The sequence below is a fragment of the Chaetodon auriga genome, chromosome 11, assembly GCF_051107435.1.
Source record: "Chaetodon auriga isolate fChaAug3 chromosome 11, fChaAug3.hap1, whole genome shotgun sequence".
Classification (NCBI taxonomy): domain Eukaryota; kingdom Metazoa; phylum Chordata; class Actinopteri; order Chaetodontiformes; family Chaetodontidae; genus Chaetodon; species Chaetodon auriga.
Window position 1 is genome coordinate 775348 of NC_135084.1, and position 21442 is coordinate 796789.

Here is a 21442-nt window from a genome sequence, read left to right on the forward strand (position 1 = left end):
ATCAATGTGACAAAATGAGTCCGAGGTGGAATGTGAAGAGTGTCAGGGGGGGTTCCGGGCCTTGTTGATAAGGCTGACAGCAGACGGGAAAAAACTGTTCTTGTGGTGTGAGGTTTTGGTCGTGATGGACCCCAGCCTCCTGCCAGAGGGGAGTGACTGAAAGAGTTTGTGTACGGGGTGAGAGGGATCAGCCACAATCTTTTCTGCATGCCTCAGGGTCCTGGAGGCGTACAGGTCCTGCAGAGATGGGAGATTGCAGCCAATCACCTTCTCTGCAGACCGAATGACACGCTGCAGTCTGCCCTTGTCCTTGGTGGTGGCAGCAGCGTACCAGACAGTGATGGAGGAGGTGAGGATGGACTCAATGATGGCTGTGTAGAAGTGCACCATCATTGTCTTTGGCAGGCTGAATTTCTTCAGCTGCCGTAGGAAGTACATCCTCTGCTGTGCTTTCCTGATGAGGGAGCTGATGTTCGGCTCCCACTTGAGGTCCTGGGAGATGATAGTTCCCAGGAAGTGGAAAGACTCCACAGTGTCAATAGTGGAGTCACAGAGGGTGATGGGGACAGGTGAGGCTGAGTTCTTCCTGTTGTCCACAACCATCTCCACTGTCTTTAGAGCATTGAGCTCCAGGTTGTTCTGGTTGCACCAGGTCACCAGATGGTCAACCTCCCACCTGTAGGCGGACTCGTCGCCATCAGAGATGAGTCCGATGAAGGTGGTGTCGTCCGCAAACTTCAGGAGCTTGACAGACTGGTGACTGGAGGTGCAGCTGTTTGTGTATAGGGAGAAGAGCAGAGGAGAAAGAACACAGCCCTGGGGGGATCCGGTGCTGATGGTCTTAGCGTCGGAGACGTGTTTCCCCAGCTTCACGCTGTCAGACAGGAAGTCTGTAATCCACCTGCTAGTGGAGTCAGGCACGCTCAGCTGGGAGAGCTTCTCCTGAAGCAGAGTTGGGATGATGGTGTTGAAGGCAGTGCTGAAATCCACAAACAGAATCCAAGCGTAGGTTCCTGTGGAGTCCAGGCGCTGGAGGATGAAGTGGAGGGCCAAGTTGACTGCATCGTCTTCAGACCTGTTGGCTCTGTAGACAAACTGCAGGGGGTCCAGGAGAGGGTCAGTGATGTCTCTGAGGTGTGAGAGCACAAGGCGCTCAAAGGACTTCATGACCACAGAGGTCAGGGCGACGGGTCTGAAGTCATTAAGTCCTGTGGTCCTTGGCTTCTTGGGAACAGGGATGATAGTTGAAGACTTGAAGCAGGCTGGCATGTGACATGTCTCCAATGAGGTGTTAAAAATAGTACAAATGTACAATGGTACAAATGTACAATGGTACATGCTGTGAAGGGGCTTGGCCCTCCATGATGGTCGGTCCTCCTCTTCTGCATTATCGGAATGCTGTTGCCTGAGGTATTAGCTTAGCAGCTTATCTTTGGGGGGCATCTTAAGTATCTATTTTTGGATCTTAGTTGTTTCACCCTGGACAGTGGCTTTCTCACTCGGTTTGCTTAGCATACAGTCTCAGGGTGCTGGACTTGGGATGAAACCCCCCATGCATTGTGACAAGCTTCCTTGTCTTGATATCAGTGGCTTCTATATCCTCTTCTGGCCAGGCGATTATACCAGCGGGGTATCTGATGACTGGCAGTGCATATGTGCTGATAGCCTGGACCTTGTTGTTTCCATTCAGCTGACTCTTCAGGACCTGCCTTACTCGATGTAGGTATTTGGATATGGCTGACTTCCTTTTGGCTTCCTCATGGTTCCCATTTGCCTGTGGTATCCCAAGGTATTTGTGGCTGTCTTGAACATCTGCAATGCTGCCTTGTGGTAGCTCAACGCCTTAAGTTCTGATCATCTTCCCTCTCTTTATCCGCCCACATCTATCTTGTCCGAATGACATCCCAATGTTGTTGCTGTAACTCCTGGAGATGTGGATCAGGGAGTTGATGTCTTGCTCATTCCTGGCACACAGTTTGATGTCATCCATGTAGAGGAGATGGCTGATGCAGAACAGCAGATGATAGTGTATCGCCTTAGTATATGCTGCACTTGATGGTGACTTGTGCAATTGGCTTTGAGTTGGTCTCCAGAGTCATTTTCCACAGCCGCATTGAGTTCTTGATGAAGGCTCTTGGTGTCCTGTTGATGTTGTACAGTTCCAAGCATTACGGATCCATGTGTGTGGCATTGAGTTGTAGGCTGTCTTGTAGTCAATCTAGGAGGTGGACAGGTTGGTTTGTCTGGTCTTGCAGTCTTGGCTGACTGCTGTATCAACCAGTAGCTGGTGCTTGGCTCCCCTGGTATTGCTACCAATTCCTTTCTGGATCCTGCTCATTGGTTCATTTGCTTATTCATCTTAGCTGCTATGATGTCTGACAGGAGCTTCCATGTTGTACAGAGGCACGTTAATGGTCGGTAGTTGGACGGGATTGCATCCTTCTGGGTGTCCTTCATGATCAGGACCGTCTGACCTTTGGTCAACCACTCTGGGTGGGTTCCATCAATGAGTGCTGTCCATGCTGTCCAGCTCTTCATACCTGACACTCTTTCTTGGATATCTGCCATTGATCCACTAGCCACTGAGCATTGGTGGTATGTGATGCCTCTTGTTCCCATATGCTCTTCCTGTACCTTTCAGTCTCAGTTCTGGGTGGAACTACTCTCATGGTCTTACTCTGCCACAGAGTACACTTCGGATGGTTCAGTGGGGAACATCCTATTTATTCTCCTGGCTTTTGCTTCCCTAGTGTATCTCTTCAGGTGGGTAGCCAAACCTGTGAGTCTTTGCTTAGCAGCTTCAAGTGCCTCTGGTAAGGACAGTTGGTGGTACTTCCTAGGAGTCCCTTTCTTCCTCACACCTTTCTGGAGCTCTGAAAAATGACGATCTTCTCTCTGTGTTGCTTTGATCTTGGCCTCTAGCCTCCTTCTCCATGGAGAGTATTGCTCCTTGTGGCTGTTCACACTGTTCATCTTATAGCTGTGCACCTCTAGAATCACTGTTGTTGTGGTGTACATCAGCTGATTGGTCTCTGTAGTGGTCTGAGTAAGGATAGTTCGTAGTGCTCCTCAGTCGTGGTAGTTGGTTCCGAGGGTGCTAGATGGTTTGTTTTGCCACGATCTTCAATCTCAGGTCAGTTGCCCGTGTGTTACAGGTGTTGGTTGCTGGGGCTTGGTACCCAATCTCAGAGTGTGGAGAGAATGATTGTACATCCCTTCTGACCTGTTGACCTAGCTCTCCCTTACCGTAGAATTGTTGTTGTAGCTCATTAATCTCTAGTTGTGACAGAAACTGCCGTTTGCAGATATTGGAACCCTGAGCTAGCAGTTGTTTCATTGTTATATATGTATGTATGTATGTATCTCTCTCTCTCTCTCTCTCTCTCTATATATATATATATATATATATATATATATATATATATACATATATACACACACACACACACACACACATATATATATATATATATATATATATATATATATATATATATACATATATATATATATACACACACATATATATATGTGTGTGTGTGTGTGTGTGTGTGTGTGTGATTTATTAGACCACCTCTCACAAAAACGAGAAAACATAAATATTTTAGAAATCTTTAAAACTAAAAATATTATTGTTATTTATTTGGCAAATAACAAACTGAAATGACTAAATAGTCCTTTTTCACACATAATAACCAAAAAACTTAATATGTTGTATTGCCTTGATAACAGCTTGCATTCTCGCTGGCATTGTTTTTATGTACTTTTCAACAGTCTCTTTTGTTACTGAGTTCTAAATACTTTCTAGCTATTCCCACAGACTTGCTTTAGATGAAACTTTTGTGCAATCAATCTTTGAATTTACTAAATCCCGAATTAGATAGATAGATAGATAGATAGATAGATAGATAGATAGATAGATAGATAGATACTTTATTCATCCCCAAGGGAAATTCACAAGTTTCAGCATATTCCACAAATTTTAAGTAAAAGGCATGCAATAAATAATAAAATAAGACACAGCAAGCAAGGAGTTAAAAGTTAAAGGTAAAAAATGTAAAATGTCCACATGTCTGGTGCAATAGGACTAAAAGTACAGATGTCCAGTGCAACCACAATTGAAGGTAAAAATGTCCAAACAGAAGTAAAAGTAAAAATGTCCAAGTTTAAATGTCAAGTGTTAAAATGAGTTTACATGAGATGTCCAGAGTTTAAATGTCCAGTGCAAAAAGAAAGCAAGTTAAGGTGCATGTTGAACAGAGTGTTGTACAGATTCCATTGAGAACATTGAGGAATGTTGACATTAATGTTTAACATTAACAAGAGCTGCATGGCATGGGGGAGGAACGAGGAATGATTTGTTCAATAGGATTCAAATCTGGACTTTGACTTGGCCAGTCCATCAGTTCCAGTACTCCAGATTCCTTTTTCTTGGTCAAATACTCTCTGCACAGCTTTGAAGTATGCTTGGGTCATTGTCTTGTTGGTATATGAACCCACGCGCAATCAGATTCAGTCCAGAAGGGATTCCATGATGCACTAAGATGTTGTGGTAGACGGTCTTGTTCATGATACTGTCGATTTTCACTAATTTGCCCACGCTGTTTCCACAAATGGAACCCCATACCATAATGGAATCTCCACCATGTTTCTATGGGTGCAATGCATCTGGCATCAAAACGTTCTCCAGCTTTTCTGCGGACATAAACACGACAATGCTAACCAAAGAGTTCCAACTTGGACTTGTCCGTCCAGTGTATCTTCTTCCAGTCATCAACAGTCCATTGTTTGTGCTCCCTGGCAAATGAGGCGTTTCTGGATGTTTGCAGGCCTCAATAATGGCTTCTTAGCAGCTATTCTTTCCTTTAAGCCTTGTTCCGTCAGTTGTCTGCTTATGGTCATTCTGGAGACTTTCTCAGACTGAACTAGAAGCATCTAGAAGCATGTCTGCCTGAAGATCAGCAGTGGTCTTCCCTCTGTCTCTAGTACTTAAAATCTTGAGGTGTCTGACATCTGCTTCAGTTAACTTTCCTTTCCTGCCTCTTCCTTGGCGCATTTTGTAAGTACCACTCTCGGCAATTGACTCCAAAGCATACTTGACCACACTCTGAGAACACTTTATGTCCTTCCCTATTTGTCTCAGAGACCATCCAGAATCACGAAGTGCTTTAATGTAGACTCTTTCATTTTCAGTGAGCTCTCGACGTTTTACCATTTTGAACAGGAATGAGGAATTTCAAACTAAATTCACCTTTTTATATCCAAATTTGGGCTGGCTCGCTGGGCTTCTCTGAGAAGTCAGAAATTAATCAAGCATAACATTCAACCACTAAAACTAATTTTTCTGTTCAGGAATGCAAGTAAATAACTATAATTTGACATACTAATCAAGAAATAATAATGTGCTTTAGTATTTTTTCAGTTTTGTTGTAAATCAGTAAATTTGAAAACAACAATAATTATATTTTAGCATTAGAAATATCATTTCAGATAAAGAGCTTTGACATTGGTGTATTAACCATTACAGAAACATAAAAAATGATTTTGGTTATTACCAATGCTGTTAATTAAGGCAGCTGTGGCATAAACCTTACTTTGGGTGGTGGTCTAATAAATTTGCTAAGTACTGTATATACAGACATACACATACACACACACACACACACACACACACACATATATATAAGAACACAAAAAAACAAAAAAATTAAGGGAACACTTAAGTCACAAATCGGACCACGCTGACTGAATTATTCAAGTTGAAAGTCTTAACTGATGTACATTGTATAATTTGTTGAGAACAAAATTGTGTAACAACAGTAAATGGAAACTAATGTCATCAACCCACTGAGAAAAGGATTCAAAATCACACTGAAAAATCACTGAAAAGTAAAAAATTTAAATCACAGACCGGCGTCCTTGGGGATCTCCTCTCAGACACGGATCAGGGCATTGGTGAGCTCCTGGACAGTCTGTGACGGTACTTGGTCCCATAGGTGCTCAATTGGTTTTAGGTCAGGGGAACGTGAAGACCAGTCAATGCCCTCCTCATCCAGGAGCTGCCTAAACACTCTGGCCACATGAGGCCGGGCATTGTCCTGCACCAGGAGGAACCCAGGGCCCACTGCACCAGCGTAAGGTCTGACAATTGCTCTGAGAGTTTCATCCCAGTACCTAATAGCAGTCAGGGTACCATTGGCTATGACATGGTGGTCTGTGTGACCCTCCAAGGATATACCTCCCCAGACCATCACTAACCCACCGCAAAACCGGACATGATGGATGATGTTACAGGCAACATAATGTTCACCACAGCATCTCCAGGCTCTTTGACACCTGTCACATGTGCTCAGTGTGAACCTGCTCTCATTTGTGAAGAGAACGGGGCACCAGTGGTGGACCGACCTGCAAATTCTGGTGTTCTTTGGCGAATGCCAATCGAGCTGCATGGTTTCCAGACACGTTTTCATTGGGTCGTGGACCTTTGCCTGGGCAAAAAAAAAAAAAAGTGCTTTTATTTTGAAGGGGATTTTTTCATGCAGCGGAGCGCCATCTTTATTCCTTGATTTGGGTTGTGGCTTGTCATTAAGGGGTGATGGTGGGTCAGGAAGCCAGATCAGTTGAGAACCACTGCACTAGAGGACGTCAGGCTCTCATGCCACCCTCATGGAGTCTGTTTCTGACAGTTTGGTCAAAAACATAAACAGCAGTAGCCTGCTGGAGGTCATTTTGTAGGGCCCCGGCAGTGTTCCTCCTGTTCCTCCTTGCAAAAAGGAGCAGATACCGGTCCTGCTGGTGGGTTGATGCCCTTAAATGGCCCTGGCCAGTTCTCCCTGTGTAACGACCCGTCTCCTGGTATCTCCTACATGCTCTTGAGACTAAGTTGGGAGACACAGCAAACCTTCTTGCAACCACATGTATGCCATCCTGGAGGAGATGGACTACCTGTGCAACCTTACTGGGCTAAAGGTACCGCCTCATGCTACCAGTAGTGACAAGGCCAAGAGCAGAACTCAAAACTAGGGAAGAATCAGTCAGGAAGGATAAGGAAGAGCAATTGTCTGTGACCACCACATGCAAAACCATTCCCTTTTTGGGGGTTGTATTGCTTTTGCCTCTCCATTGCATCTGTTGTCATTTTCATTTGCACCAAAGAGTCACAATCACTTGTGCTTTCTTAATGGACAGATTGATATCCCTGAAGTTTAACTGACTTGGTGTTACACTGCAATGATTAAGTGTTATTTTTGTCATTTTTTGAGCAGTGTATATATACACTGATCAAGCAAAACATTATCAACATCTGCCTAATATTGTGTTGGCCCCCCGTTTTGCTGCCAAAACAGCCCTGACCCGTCAAGGCATGGACTGCACTAGACCCCTGAAGGTGTGCTGTGGTATCTGGTACCAAGATGTTAGCAGCAGATCCTTTGAGTCCTCTAAGTTGCGAGGTGGGGCCTCCATGGATTGGACATCTTTGTCCAGCACATCCCACAGATGCTCGATTGGATTGAGATCTGGGGAATTTGGAAGCCAAGTCAACACCTCAAACTCGTTGTTGTGCTCCTCAAAACATTCCTTAACCATTCCTGCTTTGTGGTACGGCACATTATCCTGCCACAGGCATCAGGGAAAACCATTTCCATGAAAGGGTGTACACGGTCTGCAACAATGCTTAGGTAGGTGGTATGTGTCAAAGTAACATCCACATGGATGGCAGAAACGAAGGTTTCCTAGCAGAACATTGCCCAAAGCATCACACTACCTCTGCGAGCTTGCCTTCTTCCCATAATGCATCCTGGTGCCATGTGTTCCCCAGGTAAGTGACGCACATGCACCCGGCCATACACATGATGTAAAAGAAAACGTGATTCATCAGACCAGGTCACCTTCTTCCATTGCTCCATGGTCCAATTCTGATACTCACGTGCCCATTGTTGCTGTTTTCTGCAGTGGACAGGGGTCAGTATGGGCACCTGACTGGTCTGTGGCTATGCAGCCCCATACACATCAAACTGTGATGCACAATGTATTCTGACACCTTTCTATCAGAACCAGCATTAACTTTTTTTTGGCAATTTGAGCAACAGTAGCTTGTCTGTTGGATCGGACCACAAGGACCAGCCTTCACTCCCCATGTGCATCAATGAGCCTTGGCCGCCCATGACCCTGTTGCCGGTTCACCACAGTTCCTTCTTTGGACCACTTTTGATAGATACTGACCATAGACCAGGAACACCCCCACAAGAGCTGGAGTTTTAGACATGCTATGACCCAGTCGTCTAGCCATCACAGTTTGGCCCATGTCAAACTTGCTCAAATCCTTACACTTGCCAATTTTCCTGCTTCTTACACATCAACTTTGAGGATAAAATGTTCATTTACTGCCTAATAAATCCCACCCACTCACAGGTGCCATGATGAAGAGATAATCAGTGTTACTTCACCTTTCAGTGGTTATAATGTTATGCTTGAGATATATACACACACACACACACACACACACACACAGTACTGTGCAAATGTTTTAGGCAGGTGTGGAAAAAATGCTGTGAACTAAAAATGCTTTCAAAAATGGAAATAATAATTGTATTTTTTATCATTTTACAAAATGAAAAGTGAGCAAACAAAAGACAAATGTAAATCAAATCAATATTTCGTGTTACTACCCTTTGCCTTCAAACCAGCATCAGTTCTTATAGGGACACTTCAGGGATTTTGTAGGATTATAGTCAGGTGTATGATCAACCAATTATACCAAACAGGTGCTAATGATCATCAATTTCACATGTAGGGTGAAGCACAGTCATTAACTGAAACAGAAACAGCTGTGTAGGAGGCTTAATACTGGGTGAGGAACAGCCAAACTCTGCTGCCAAGGTGAGGTTGTGGAAGAGAGTTTCATGTCACGGGTCATACACCATGGCAAGACTGAGCACAGCAACAAGACACAAGGTGGGTATACAGCATGAGCAAGGTCTCTCAAGGACAAAGATTTCAAAGCAGACTGAGGTTTCAAGATGTGCTGTTCAAGCTCCTTTGAAACATGGCCAAGCGACTCAACTATATAGGAACTGGGAGGCAGAAAAATGGCCACAGGTGCTCAAGAGTGATGAGTCAAAATTAGAAATATTTGGCTGTAGCAGAAGGCAGTTTCTTCACCAAAGGGCTGGAGAGTGGTACAATAATGAGTCTCTGCAGGCAACAGTGAAGCATGGTGGAGGTTCCTTATGATTGGCCCCAAATTTATTCTGCAGCAGGACACCAACTCCAAACATACAGCCAATGTCATTAAGAACTATCTTCAGCGTAAAGAAGAACGAGAAGTCCTGGAAGTGATGGTAGGGCCCTCACAGAGCCCTGATCTCAATGTCATCAAGTCTATCTGGGATTACATGAAGAGACAGAAGGATTTGAGGAAGCCTATATCCAGAGAAGATCTGTGGTTAGTTCTTCAAGATGTCTGGAACAAACTACCAGCCAAGATCCTTCAAAAGCTGTGTGCAAGTGTACCTAGAAGAATTGATGTTGTTTGAAGGCAAAGGGTGGTCACACCAAAAACTGATTTTATTTAGTTTTTTCTTTTGCTCATTCATATCACCGACCCTCTCCTGAACCCCCTGCAGTTTGCCTACAGAGCCAACAGGTCTGTAGATGATGCAGTCAACTTGGCCCTCCACTTCATCCTCCAGCACCTGGACTCCGCAGGAACCTATGCCAGGATCCTGTTTGTGGATTTCAGCTCTGCTTTTAACACCGTCATCCCAACTCTGCTTCAGGAGAAGCTCTCCCAGCTGAGTGTGCCTGACTCCACTTGCAGGTGGATTACAGACTTCCTGTCTGACAGGAAACAGTGCGTGAAGCTGGGGAAACATGTCTCCGACTCAAAGACCATCAGCACCGGATCCCCCAGGGCTGTGTTCTTTCTCCTCTGCTCTTCTCCCTATATACGAACAGCTGCACCTCCAGTCACAAGTCCGTCAAGCTCCTGAAGTTTGCGGATGACACCACCCTCATCGGACTCATCTCTGATGGTGATGAGTCCGCCTACAGGTGGGAGGTTGACCATCCGGTGACCTGGTGCAACCAGAACAACCTGGAGCTCCATGCTCTAAAGACAGTGGAGATGGTTGTGGACTACAGAAAGAACTCAGCCTCACCTGTCCCCATCACCCTCTGTGACTCCACTATTGACACTGTGGAGAACTTCCTGGGAACAATCATCTCCCAGGACCTCAAGTGGGAGCCAAACATCAGCTCCCTCATCAAGAAAGCACAGCAGAGGATGTACTTCCTACGGCAGCTGAAGAAATTCAATCTGCCAAAGACAATGATGGTGCACTTCTACACAGCCATCATTGAGTCCATCCTCACCTCCTCCATCACCATCTGGAATGCTGCTGCCACCACCAAGGACAAGGGCAGACTGCAGCGTGTCATTCGTTTTGCAGAGAAGGTGATTGGCTGCAATCTCCAGTCTCTTCAAGACCTGTACACCTCCAGGACCCTGAGGCAGGCAGGAAAGATTATGTCTCATCCCTCCCACCCTGGACACAAACTCTTCGAGACACTCCCCTCTGGCAGGAGGCTGCGGTCCATCAGGACCAAAACCTCACTCCACAAGAACAGTTTTTTTCCGTCTGCTGTCAGCCTTATCGACAAGGCCCGGAACGCCCCCGACACTCCACCTCTGCCTCTACTTGTCACATTGACACAACTCTATGCGTTACATTAACGCTCAGCTTGGATTTTTTTGTTTTCATTTGCACATTTGTGAACATTTGATTTTTCGTACTGTATCACTGCCAGCTGTACTGCTCTTTTTATTCTGAAAAAACAGACCATGTATATATATTCATATTGTGTTATTTTTTTACTTTTTAATAGTTTATTTTTAGAAGATTTGTCATGCACCAACATCACCAAAACAAATTCCTTGTATGTGTAAAATCATACTTGGCAATAAAGCTTTTTCTGATTCTGATTCACTGCATTTTGTTCATTGATGAAAAGAAACTATTAACACTTAAATTTTTGAAAGCATTCTTAGTTTACAGCATTGTTTCAGACCTGCCTAAAATGTATGTATATTTATGTATGTGTATATATACAAATATACACACACACACACACACACACACACATACACACACACACGTGTATTTACATATATACATACACACTACACTAGACCTACTACACTACGTACTACACTAGCAGTGTTTGTTAGACAGGTTTCAACTAAAAACATTAAATGCAAATTCTTTTCAGTTATCAGATCATTTACCAAAAAATGATTTGGTAGTCAATGATTGGACATTAAAAAGAGCAAATTTCAGCATTGGGGATTCTGTGACAGAGGAGGACATGGGCTGTGTCTGAACACAAATTTAAGATTACTGAGGTACCAGATGATCTGTGATTGGTACAATGTGTTTGAGAACATCAATATGTTAAAGGAAGTGACATGGGGTTTGTATTATTTCTGAAACACACACACCTGATGCAAAAAGCCAGCTACCTGAAATTACATTATGGGTCATTTTACTTTTCTACATCTCACCTTAGTAATGGTGAGCAGGATGGCATGGCGGTCCGCTGGAGGTGGCAGACCCACATACAAGGTTTTATCTAGACGACCTGGCCTGAGTATGGCAGGGTCAATGATATCTGGCAAGTGACAAGACAGTGACATTTAGTATTTATAAAAACAACATATAATGAATTTAATTTTAAAATCCTTGTAAGAGGTTGAAAAATAGTGGTGGAAGAAGTATTTAGATCCTGTACTTCATCAAAAGCACTAATAAAACAATGTAAACATACTCCCTTACAAGTAAAACACCTGCACTCAAAATTCTACTCGGGTAAAAGTACAGATGTACTTGCAGCAAAATGTACTCAAAGTATCAAATGTAAAATTACTCCACAGAAAAATGCCTCCTGTGACTAATATAATGTATGACATAAAGTTTTTAATACTGATGCATCAGTGTGTAAGGAGTAATTGTCTGTCAGTTGATGTGGAGTTAGCCTGAACTACTTACTTACATATTATACTTTATACAGAGGGACCAACTACACATGTCTATTTTGATGAGGTCACAAGCCAAAAATATTGTATTTTATAAGCTTTATCAAAATGTAGATCAATGTTGTGAAGTAAAAGTACAATATTTCCCTATGAAATGTAGTGGATAAAAGTAAAAAGTAGCATAAAATGTAAATGCTCAAAGTACAAGTTCATAAAAATTTGAATAAACTTAAGTTTCTTTTTACCACTGATGAAAATTGGCCTAAAAATACAATTCTTCCAGCTGTTCTGCCATTGGAACCATCTCAGACTTGGTTCAGGCTGGTTCTGACTGAAGCTGGATATGTACCTGGTCTATTGGTAGCAGCCATGATGAAGACCTGCCGTCGAGTCAGTAGGCCATCCATCTCTGTGAGCAGCTGGTTGACCACCCGTACACTAGCTCCTGACTGAACACACACAAACACACTTTTATATAGGGTTAGAGTCACCAGTCCACTACTGAAACAACCTGTATGACCAGTAATAATCATGTGTAGAAATAAATGATTCAGAAATGTGAACAAAATTTTGTTTTTTTTTTATTCTTAGGAGATATTCAAACCTTTCTTCCATCTAAAAGTGTTCTAGTTTGACGTGACGACAGTCTTGCATCTGCAGTTTTGGTATATGTTGAAATTATAAAAAAATTACTTTTGGTCCCATTTTATACAATAATTTATAAACATTTCTGCTGTTTTGTTCAAATTGTAGGAACATAAGAATATTTCACACTGATATAGATGTTTATTTAATGAATATATTGTTTTGGGGAATTCTGAAAAATTGACCACTTTTTTTTTTTTTTGTTAAATAGAACACTTTCTCTTAAATAGAAATCCAAAATTAAAGAATCCCATTAAAGTTTAGCCGATGATTTACAGACCTCCAAAAATGGAAAATATATATATATATATATATATATATATATATATATATATATATAAAAATATGTGATGTTGTGTTGAAATGCTCCTCATAATAAAGGTGATGGAACAAGAGATAAGCACTGAAGAGCTGATGATGACATTTTAATGGTTTTAGTGGAAGTGTTACACGACCAACACCTAGAAAAATATATATCCCACATTATTAAAGAGCTTTTATTTTACATTTATACACCATAATTTATTATTCTGGAAGCACTGGCTGCGCATGAATGCATTGTTTTTCCAAACACCAGCAATGTCATGTTGTTTGAAGATAGCAATTTCCTATTTCCCAAGGTAGATGTGCATCAACTCTCCAGAAAAGTAGGAATTTTGTCTCAATTGCTAACCAGATACTGTATCCTGACTGCTTCTGTTGTCTCTATAATGCATCTAGTGTGTGGTACTGGTGTCAACTGACAGGAATATCCACAGTGCAGCTTGTGTGTTGTATTGTAGATTCTGATGTCTTGAACATGATACTAATGGATTCTTTTCTAAGTCAAGGAGTGCATCCCTCTCACCTCATGTCCTGAGCGGCGAGGACACAGAGCATCAATCTCATCAAAGAAGATGACACAAGGAGCCGAGTTGCGTCCTCTCTGGAAAACCTGCCTGACAGCCCGCTCACTTTCTCCCACATACTGTACAGACAAACACACAGATTCACTTAGTCCAACCAGCTGATTGTAACTTCAGCCCTCTCTGACTCATGATGTGGCAAGATCTCTAAGAGCTTTTTCAATATTTAGAGTGAGGGTGTGAAGGGAATGACAAACTGGGAGGAGCTCATGAAAACAGTCTGGAAAAAAGGAAAACTCAATAAGAGGGAGCAGAGTCTGAAGTGATTTTCTGCTCACTGTACTGATCCTACTCCACAACAATGCAATACTGCAGAAGCAGCATCCACTACATCAACATGTTCCTGCAGCTCAGTGACTTACCATGTTGAGAAGCTCTGGACCCTTGACAGAGATAAAGTTGAGGCCTGACTCATTGGCCACTGCCTGTCAGGAGATGACACAGTAATGCACAGTGAAACACAGTGACATAATGACCAGCTTCACTCTGTCTCTTTGTAGAGACAGACAAAAATAGTCTTGACATAACCTGGCTAAGACTAGAAAAATCTCTACCCTTTTCACCTTGTTGTGTGTAGTGTGGCGCTGTGAGAGACGGCTGCTTCTCCAGTAGCTCCTCAGTTTTAGCTCTTTCTAACTTCTTTTTAACCTCTTTCTCCCACTTTTTTCTATTCTTTGTATTGCATAGAGTGTGTGTGCTTTTTTACATATCCTGTGGATATTTTTATCTTTTTAATGCAACCAGGGGCCAGTTGGCTGCTGGCTCTGAGAACAGAGGAGCTGCTGGCTCTGAGAACAGAGGCAGGAGCTGGGATACAACACCCCATACTGGCAGAGCTGAGGAGAAGACCCAGGGGCTGTAAAGCCAGGGCCAGGCTAAAGGCTAGATTCGCGGACAACCGGAGGCACTTTAAATCATCGATTTGTAACAATTTGGCTCTGTCTAGTGATTTTATGTGTTCTTATTATGTACTTTCTTACAGCACTTGTATAACCTAATGAATGTCCTTGAACTGTTCAGAGCTATGAGATAGCATGACTGGTGAAAGTCAGTTTTGATAACAAGAGGCAGATGACGCTTTTCTGTCAGTGAGGTCTGTTGCATTAGATATACGCCTAAATAACACTCAAACACAGGTTGCTTATCGCATTCCAAGGACAAGATGTGGACAGTAGTTGGGCTGTCCACGTCTTGGTAACTGGCCAAATACATTCGGTCGCATAAGTCCAACTTCTGTATGGGTCTGGCTCAGCCCGAGAAGATAAATGTGAACTTTTACCAGAGATCTGTGCTCTTTCTGACAGAGCGTGAGCTCTGTCACTCCGGGCCCACCACTGCTATACTTTACCTGCGACCTCAATAAATACTTTGGCAGATTTCTGGTCTGTTCTTGGGCTTCCAATAAAAGAACCGGGGCTAACAGATTCCCTCCAAAATCATGGGGAACGTGAAGTCACTGCTGAACAAGATCAACGAGCTGTATGCACTGAATAACCAGCGGATTTACCGGGAGAGCAGCTTACTTATCTTTACGGAGACATGGCTAAACCACCTGGTACCGGATGCTAACGTGGACCTGCTGGGATTCACTGCGGTGAGGGCTGACAGAGACAAACCAAGCACGATGGGAGTGGACCCCTACCTGGCTGCCTGGATTTTCAGCTACCTCACCAACAGGCCACAGTACGTCAGGCTGAAGGACATCAAGTCTGACACTGTGATCAGCAGCACTGGAGCCCCCCAGGCCACAGTGTTTGGGAACTGGTCATTGACTTCGGGAAGTCCAGACCCAGACCATGTCCAATTCTGATATAGGGAGTTGAGGTGGAGGCTGTGGACTCCTACAAGTACCTCAGGCTGTGGCTTGACAGCAAACTGGACTGGACAACACACACCAACCAACTGTACAGGAAAGGACAGAGCAGGCTGTACTTCCTGAGGAGGCTGCGGTCACTTAACATCTGCAACAAACTCCTGTGGATGTTCTACTAGTCTGTGGTTGCCAGGGTCCTCTTCTACATGGTAGTGTGCTGGGGGGCCAGCACATCCAAGAAGGACACATCCAGGCTGGACAAACTGATCAGGTGGGCCGGCTCCGTGGTCGGCACAAAGCTGGACTCTGGTGACAGTGGCAGAGAAGAGTATGCTGCAAAAACTGCTGGACATTATGGATGATGCCAGGCATCCTCTGCACACCGTCATCGGTAACCAGAGGAGCCTGTTCAGTGGAAGATTGCTCCTTCCCAAGTGCAGGACAAACAGACTGAAACACTCTTTTGTCCCTCATGCCATCAGACTGTACAACTCCTCACTTGGGGTGAGGAGGTAACATGGGACAGAGGGTGGAAAGAATATTGTATATATTGTATAGTACATGTTTTCTCTATTTCTATTGTATTTTATTACCCTTTATCTGTATTGCTTTGAGCTGCTGGAACTCCAATGTCCCTGAGGGGTCCTACAAAAGGGATCAATAAAGTCCAATCTAATCTAATCGCTCTAATCTTGTTGGCCCTGATTTTGGGCAGAGGAGCAAAAACATTTTATTAAATTTCTGAGCCTGGAATGTTTTTCCATCTCCTCCAGTGGTAAGAGAGTGCAGACTTGACTTCTTTAAGAAAATCAGTTCCATCAGCCCAGCACTTTTGTGCAGCTGGTTGCCAGATAAAGTCAATGAGGACATGTTTTAATCTCCATACAGGCATGTTGGTAACAAATCTGGCAACATCACTGTGATGACAAGACAGGAAGCACATTGTCACTTCACCTGGCTGTTATTCAACAAGAAACAGTTCCAGCATGTAACTACTCTAAAATCACAACTTGTCATTTTTACATTTCTGTTTTGTAGGTGCTATTTTCTGTGTTTCGCAGGTGTATCTTTTAACTTTGTCTTTATGCACAGACATGAGATTGCTATTGATTGTCTCCATTCACTAAATTCTATTCCCAAAAATGTTAAACTATTTTTTTACACAGTACCAACATGTATAACTTGTTATGTATAAATGATGCATCACTGTCTCAAAATGTTTTACATTTGTTATCAAAGGACTTGTAGTTGCAGGAAGCATCATGAATAACTACTAAAATAAGTGCAACTTTAAGGGCCATTCCTACTAATTCTGAGAGGCTTGACAGGCCTCAGCTCTGTGAATGAAGAAATATACTCAAACAGAATAAAATTGTTAACAATTAGCAATAAGAAAACAGACCACTGTGGCAGCTGTGGCTCGGAAGGTAGAGCGGTCATCCACCTATCAGAAGGTTTGTGGTTCGGCCCCTGGCCACAGCAGTCCACATGCCAAAGTATCACTGGGCAAGGTACTGAACCCCAAAACTGCCCTCAATACTGTGCCATTGGTGTGTGATTGGATAATGCTTGTAATGAGCAGGTGACTTAGCTGCCATATGAATGTGTGTGCAAACAGGTGACTGCAGACAGTGCTAATTTTGTCAACGAAAATTCCAACAATAAGTATTTGTTGACATCATTTTATTGCATGGCTAAATTGTAACAACATAAATGAAAAAAAAAAAAATTGATAACAAAAATTACAGCAAAATCTCTGTTCATCATTCCCTGACAACTAAGATGAGACGAAAAGTTGTCTGTGTTCATGTGGACAACCTGGATGTTTTTTAATTTTTAACCAATCACTTCTGCAAATGCAAGTCAAAATCTCTCACTGCCCCATCTCATTGGATGTTTTTCCCCCCTACTTGGTGCATGCCAGGTGCATGCTGGGTGCCCGCTGATAGATAACAACAAGGCAAGCTAACGTTCACATGTCGTCTAAGCTAGCTAGCCTAAAGCCAAAAGAAACAATTTTAGCTGCTGCTGGCCACTCAAAGATGAGCGGCTCATCTTCACCAGCATGTCAGGTGGGAAGGAAGAGGAGAGACGAACTATGGAAATATTTATCTTATATTCCATCCAAAAAAAAAGACTGTATCGTTTCCAATGAGGAAGGTGTGGTTTGCGGAGTCAATGCCACTCATTGTCTCAAGTCAGTCTCTAAGCAAACTAAGCACTTTCAGCAATCTGTTTTAGGTTGCTGTGAATGTCTTGTTGATGTTAATCTCTTTGCTCAACCTCCTACCAGTTCTAAAGACAACCAGCTCTGGAGGGAACTGTTTTTGTTTTGTTATCACTGTGTGTTTTTTAATAATTTGTATTTCAGAGGAGCCTGGTAATAAAAATGACCCCCCCAGTCAATGAGTAGGAATATATATTGGACCAAATAATTTCACAGTATTTATATTTCTTCAGGTTGTATGCAAATGAAGAGGGCAGTGTGCCATGTCTACAGGGTCTGCTTCACTTTTACTGTACATCCAGTCACAGTGCCATGTATGCAGAAAATAAATAGGATGACCTATGAGGAAACACAATTGTTTTATTGCACTTTATTTAGCACACTTTAGGCTTTCATTTTTATATGATATATAAAAGTATGGTAAGTCAGTAACACATTCTCAGCCTACTGACTAAATGCATAGTTCAAAATTACAGTATCATGAAACTGTCTGAGAAAATTCTGACTAAAACATTTGACTAAAATTAAAGAAAAACTGGATTCCATGGACTAAATCTTGATGAAAACAAAATAAGACTAATATGTGACTTAAACCAACTACAATTTTCAGTGAAGCGACAAGACTAAAACTAAACTTAAAATTATTTTCAGTTAAGCGACTAAGACTAAACTAATTTTAATATTATTTTCAGTAAGCGACTAAGACTAAAACTAAATTTAAAATTATTTTCAGTCAACGACTGAGACTTAAACTAACTTTAATATTATTTTCAGTTAGCGACTAAAGCTAAAACTAAATTTAAAGGCATTTTCAGTAAGTGATTAAGACTAAAACTAAATTTAAAATTCTTGTCAAAATTAACACTGACTGCAGACTTGTGTTGTAAAAGCACTTTGAGTGGTCTTTAGACTAGAAAAGTGCAAGGGATATATTTTTGTGGTAAACTGATAGTCCATTGTAGAATACTAGATTATGTAAAACATTTTAAAGTATATTTTTCAAGAGCTTTTCAAAGAAAGAATGCTGTGTTATACTGTTATGCTGTGTTAACTGTTACATATGATTGTGTTGGTGTAGTGGGCAACCTTGGCAAGCAGTGTTTTTCCACATCCTGGAGGTCCAGCCAGCAGCACACCAGATGGAGCACTAAGCCCCAGAGCTCTAAACTGCTCTGGAGAGCGCACTGGAGCCTGCACAAGACACAGACAGAAACAGAATTCAGTGGTCCCAGCAGGGGTTCAGCTGATTCTCATATGTGACAAAGTACAGGGTGACTGCCCCCAGTCAAGATGAAAACTTCAAATCAAGATCACAGAGAACACAGGGCAGAAAAGATGGGGATGAAGCTTTTTCTCAGTCTGGAGCATGGATGCAAAATGGGATGAAGCCAGGTGTTTACCAGTATGGCCATGGTGAGTTCCTCTCTGATGTTCTGCAGGGCTCCCACATCCTCCCAAGTGACATCAGGCACTGTGGCAAAGCCCTCCCTCTTGGCTGAGGGCTGGACACTGGCCAGAGAGGCTTGGAAGTCTGACATGAGGATGGACAGGCTGGCCAGCTCTTCCTCTGACAGTGTCTTAGTGTTCTTCAGCAGCTGCAACAGGTGCCACAGCTCCATCTGCTTGATACAGCACACAATTCATCAGGATAATACAGGGAAGAAAGACATAAAAGCCAAAATTTTGCCCCACCATCAAAATTCAAAACACAAACTAGAAACTGCTATCACTCATACAAATTGACAGGCAACATTTCAACTCTTTTATTTTCTAAAGAAAAGAAAAAAACTAGGTAAAGAAAGATTTCCACACAACGTTATGGTTGCACACATCCAAGAGTGGTTGTTTTTCCAGCTGAAAGAGGGCAGCAGGTTCACCACTGTGATGAGCACAACTCAGAATAAACTTCCAGTAACTGTATAAAAAGATAAAAAAAACAAAGTCCCTCAATGTAATGAAAAAAAAATAAATAAATAAAAAATCAATAAATGGTTTAAATACAGATCTTGCACTGTAAATTGTCTTTCCTTCATTACATAAGATATTCAGTTAGTAACATTTATTTATATTCCATTTATAATCCAAGACCTGGATGTTTTATGATTTGTTTTTGGGCATTTTCTCTCATCTTTTGAAAATTCTAAATGAATATGTGTTTTTAAATGAATTTAAATAAATGCCTTGTTTATATGATCAAACATTTCCAGATTGGACCTTTAAACATTTGCAAATTCCTGTCACAGGTATTTCCAAATGGACCTTGACAGAATCTTTACAAACTAAAATTACATAACTGATTAAATACACTGAACAAAAATATAACAAATAAAGAAAAAAACGCAACACTTGTTTTTGCTCCCATTTTTCATGAGCTGAACTCAAAGATCTGAAACATTTTCTATATACACACAAAAAAAAATTTCTCCCAAAACATTTTTCACAAATCTGTCTAAATCTGTGTTAGTGAGTCACTTGCCGAGATAATCCATCCCACCTCACAGGTGTGGCATATCAAGATGCTGATTAGACAGCATGAATATTGCACAGGTGTGCCTTGGGCTTACCACAATAAAAGGCCACTCTGAAATGTGCAGTTTTGCTTGATTGGGGGGGTCTTGGGGGGTCAGAAAACCAGTCAGTATCTGGTATGACCACCATTTGCCTCACGCAGTGCAACACATCTCCTTCGCACAGAGCTGATCAGGTTGTTGATTGTGGCTTGTGGAATGTTGGTCCACTCCTCTTCAATGGCTATGCGAAGTTGCTGGATATTGGCAGGAACTGGAACACGCTGTCGTATACGCCGATCCAGAGCATCCCAAACATGCTCAATGGGTGACATGTTCGGTGAGTATGCTGGCCATGCAAGAACTGGGATGTTCTCAGCTTCCAGGAATTGTGTACAGATCCTTGCAACATGGGGCCGTGCATTATAATGCTGCAACATGAGGTGATGGTTGTGGATGAATGGCACAACAATGGGCCTCAGGATCTCGTCACGGTATCTCTGTGCATTCAAAATGGCATCAATAAAATGCACCTGTGTTCGTTGTCCGTAACATACGCCTGCCTATACCATAACCCCACCGCCACCATGGGCCACTCGATCCACAACGTTGACATCAGCAAACCACTCACCCACACGACACCACACAGGCTGTCTGCCATCTGCCCTGAACAGTGAAAACCAGGATTCATCCGTGAAGAGAACACCTCTCCAACGTACCAGATGCCATCAAATGTGAGCATTTGCCCACTCAAGTCGGTTATGACGATGGTCGAGACCCCAATGAGGACGAAGAGCATGCAGATGAGCTTCCCTGAGACGGTTTCTGACAGTTTGTGCAGAAATTATTCGGTTATGCAAACTGATTGTTACACTAGTTGTCTGTGTGGCTGGTCTCAGACGATCTTGCAGGTGAACACGCTGGATGTGGAGGTCCTGGGCTGGTGTGGTTACATGTGGTCTGCGGTTGTGAAGCCAGTTGGATGTACTGCCAAATTGTCTGAAATGCCTTTGGAGATGGCTTATGGTAGAGAAATGAACATTCAATTCACGGGCAACAGCTCTGGTGGACATTCCTGCAGTCAGCATGCCAGTTGCACACTCCCTCAAAACTTGGGACATCTGTGGCATTGTGCTGTGTGATAAAACTGAACATTTCAGAGTTGCCTTTTATTGTGGCCAGCCTAAGGCACACCTGTGCAATAATCATGCTGTCTAATCAGCATCTTGATATGCCACACCTGTGAGGTGGGATGGATTATCTCTGCAAAGGAGAAGTGCTCACTAACACAGGTTTAGACAGATTTGTGAA

The 21442-nt window shown here is 42.6% G+C and overlaps 1 protein-coding gene across 8 annotated transcripts in view; it reads right to left on the bottom strand.

Moving 5' to 3' along the window:
* nvl (nuclear VCP like) overlaps window positions 1-21442 on the bottom strand; it is a 59024-nt gene that overhangs the window by 14242 nt on the left and 23340 nt on the right. For 4 of the 8 annotated variants that reach the window (XM_076742448.1, XM_076742447.1, XM_076742445.1 and 1 more), the window contains exons 15-20: window positions 19025-19243; window positions 18711-18815; window positions 13947-14009; window positions 13527-13646; window positions 12384-12483; window positions 11564-11670 (exon numbers count right to left, since the gene is read on the bottom strand). In XM_076742448.1, the coding sequence (XP_076598563.1) occupies window positions 11564-11670; window positions 12384-12483; window positions 13527-13646; window positions 13947-14009; window positions 18711-18815; window positions 19025-19243 (714 nt within the window). Of the gene's footprint in view, window positions 1-11563; window positions 11671-12383; window positions 12484-13526; window positions 13647-13946; window positions 14010-18710; window positions 18816-19024; window positions 19247-21442 lie in introns of all 8 variants that reach the window. The other 4 variants (XM_076742446.1, XM_076742444.1, XM_076742442.1 and 1 more) reach the window with 1 other exon arrangement.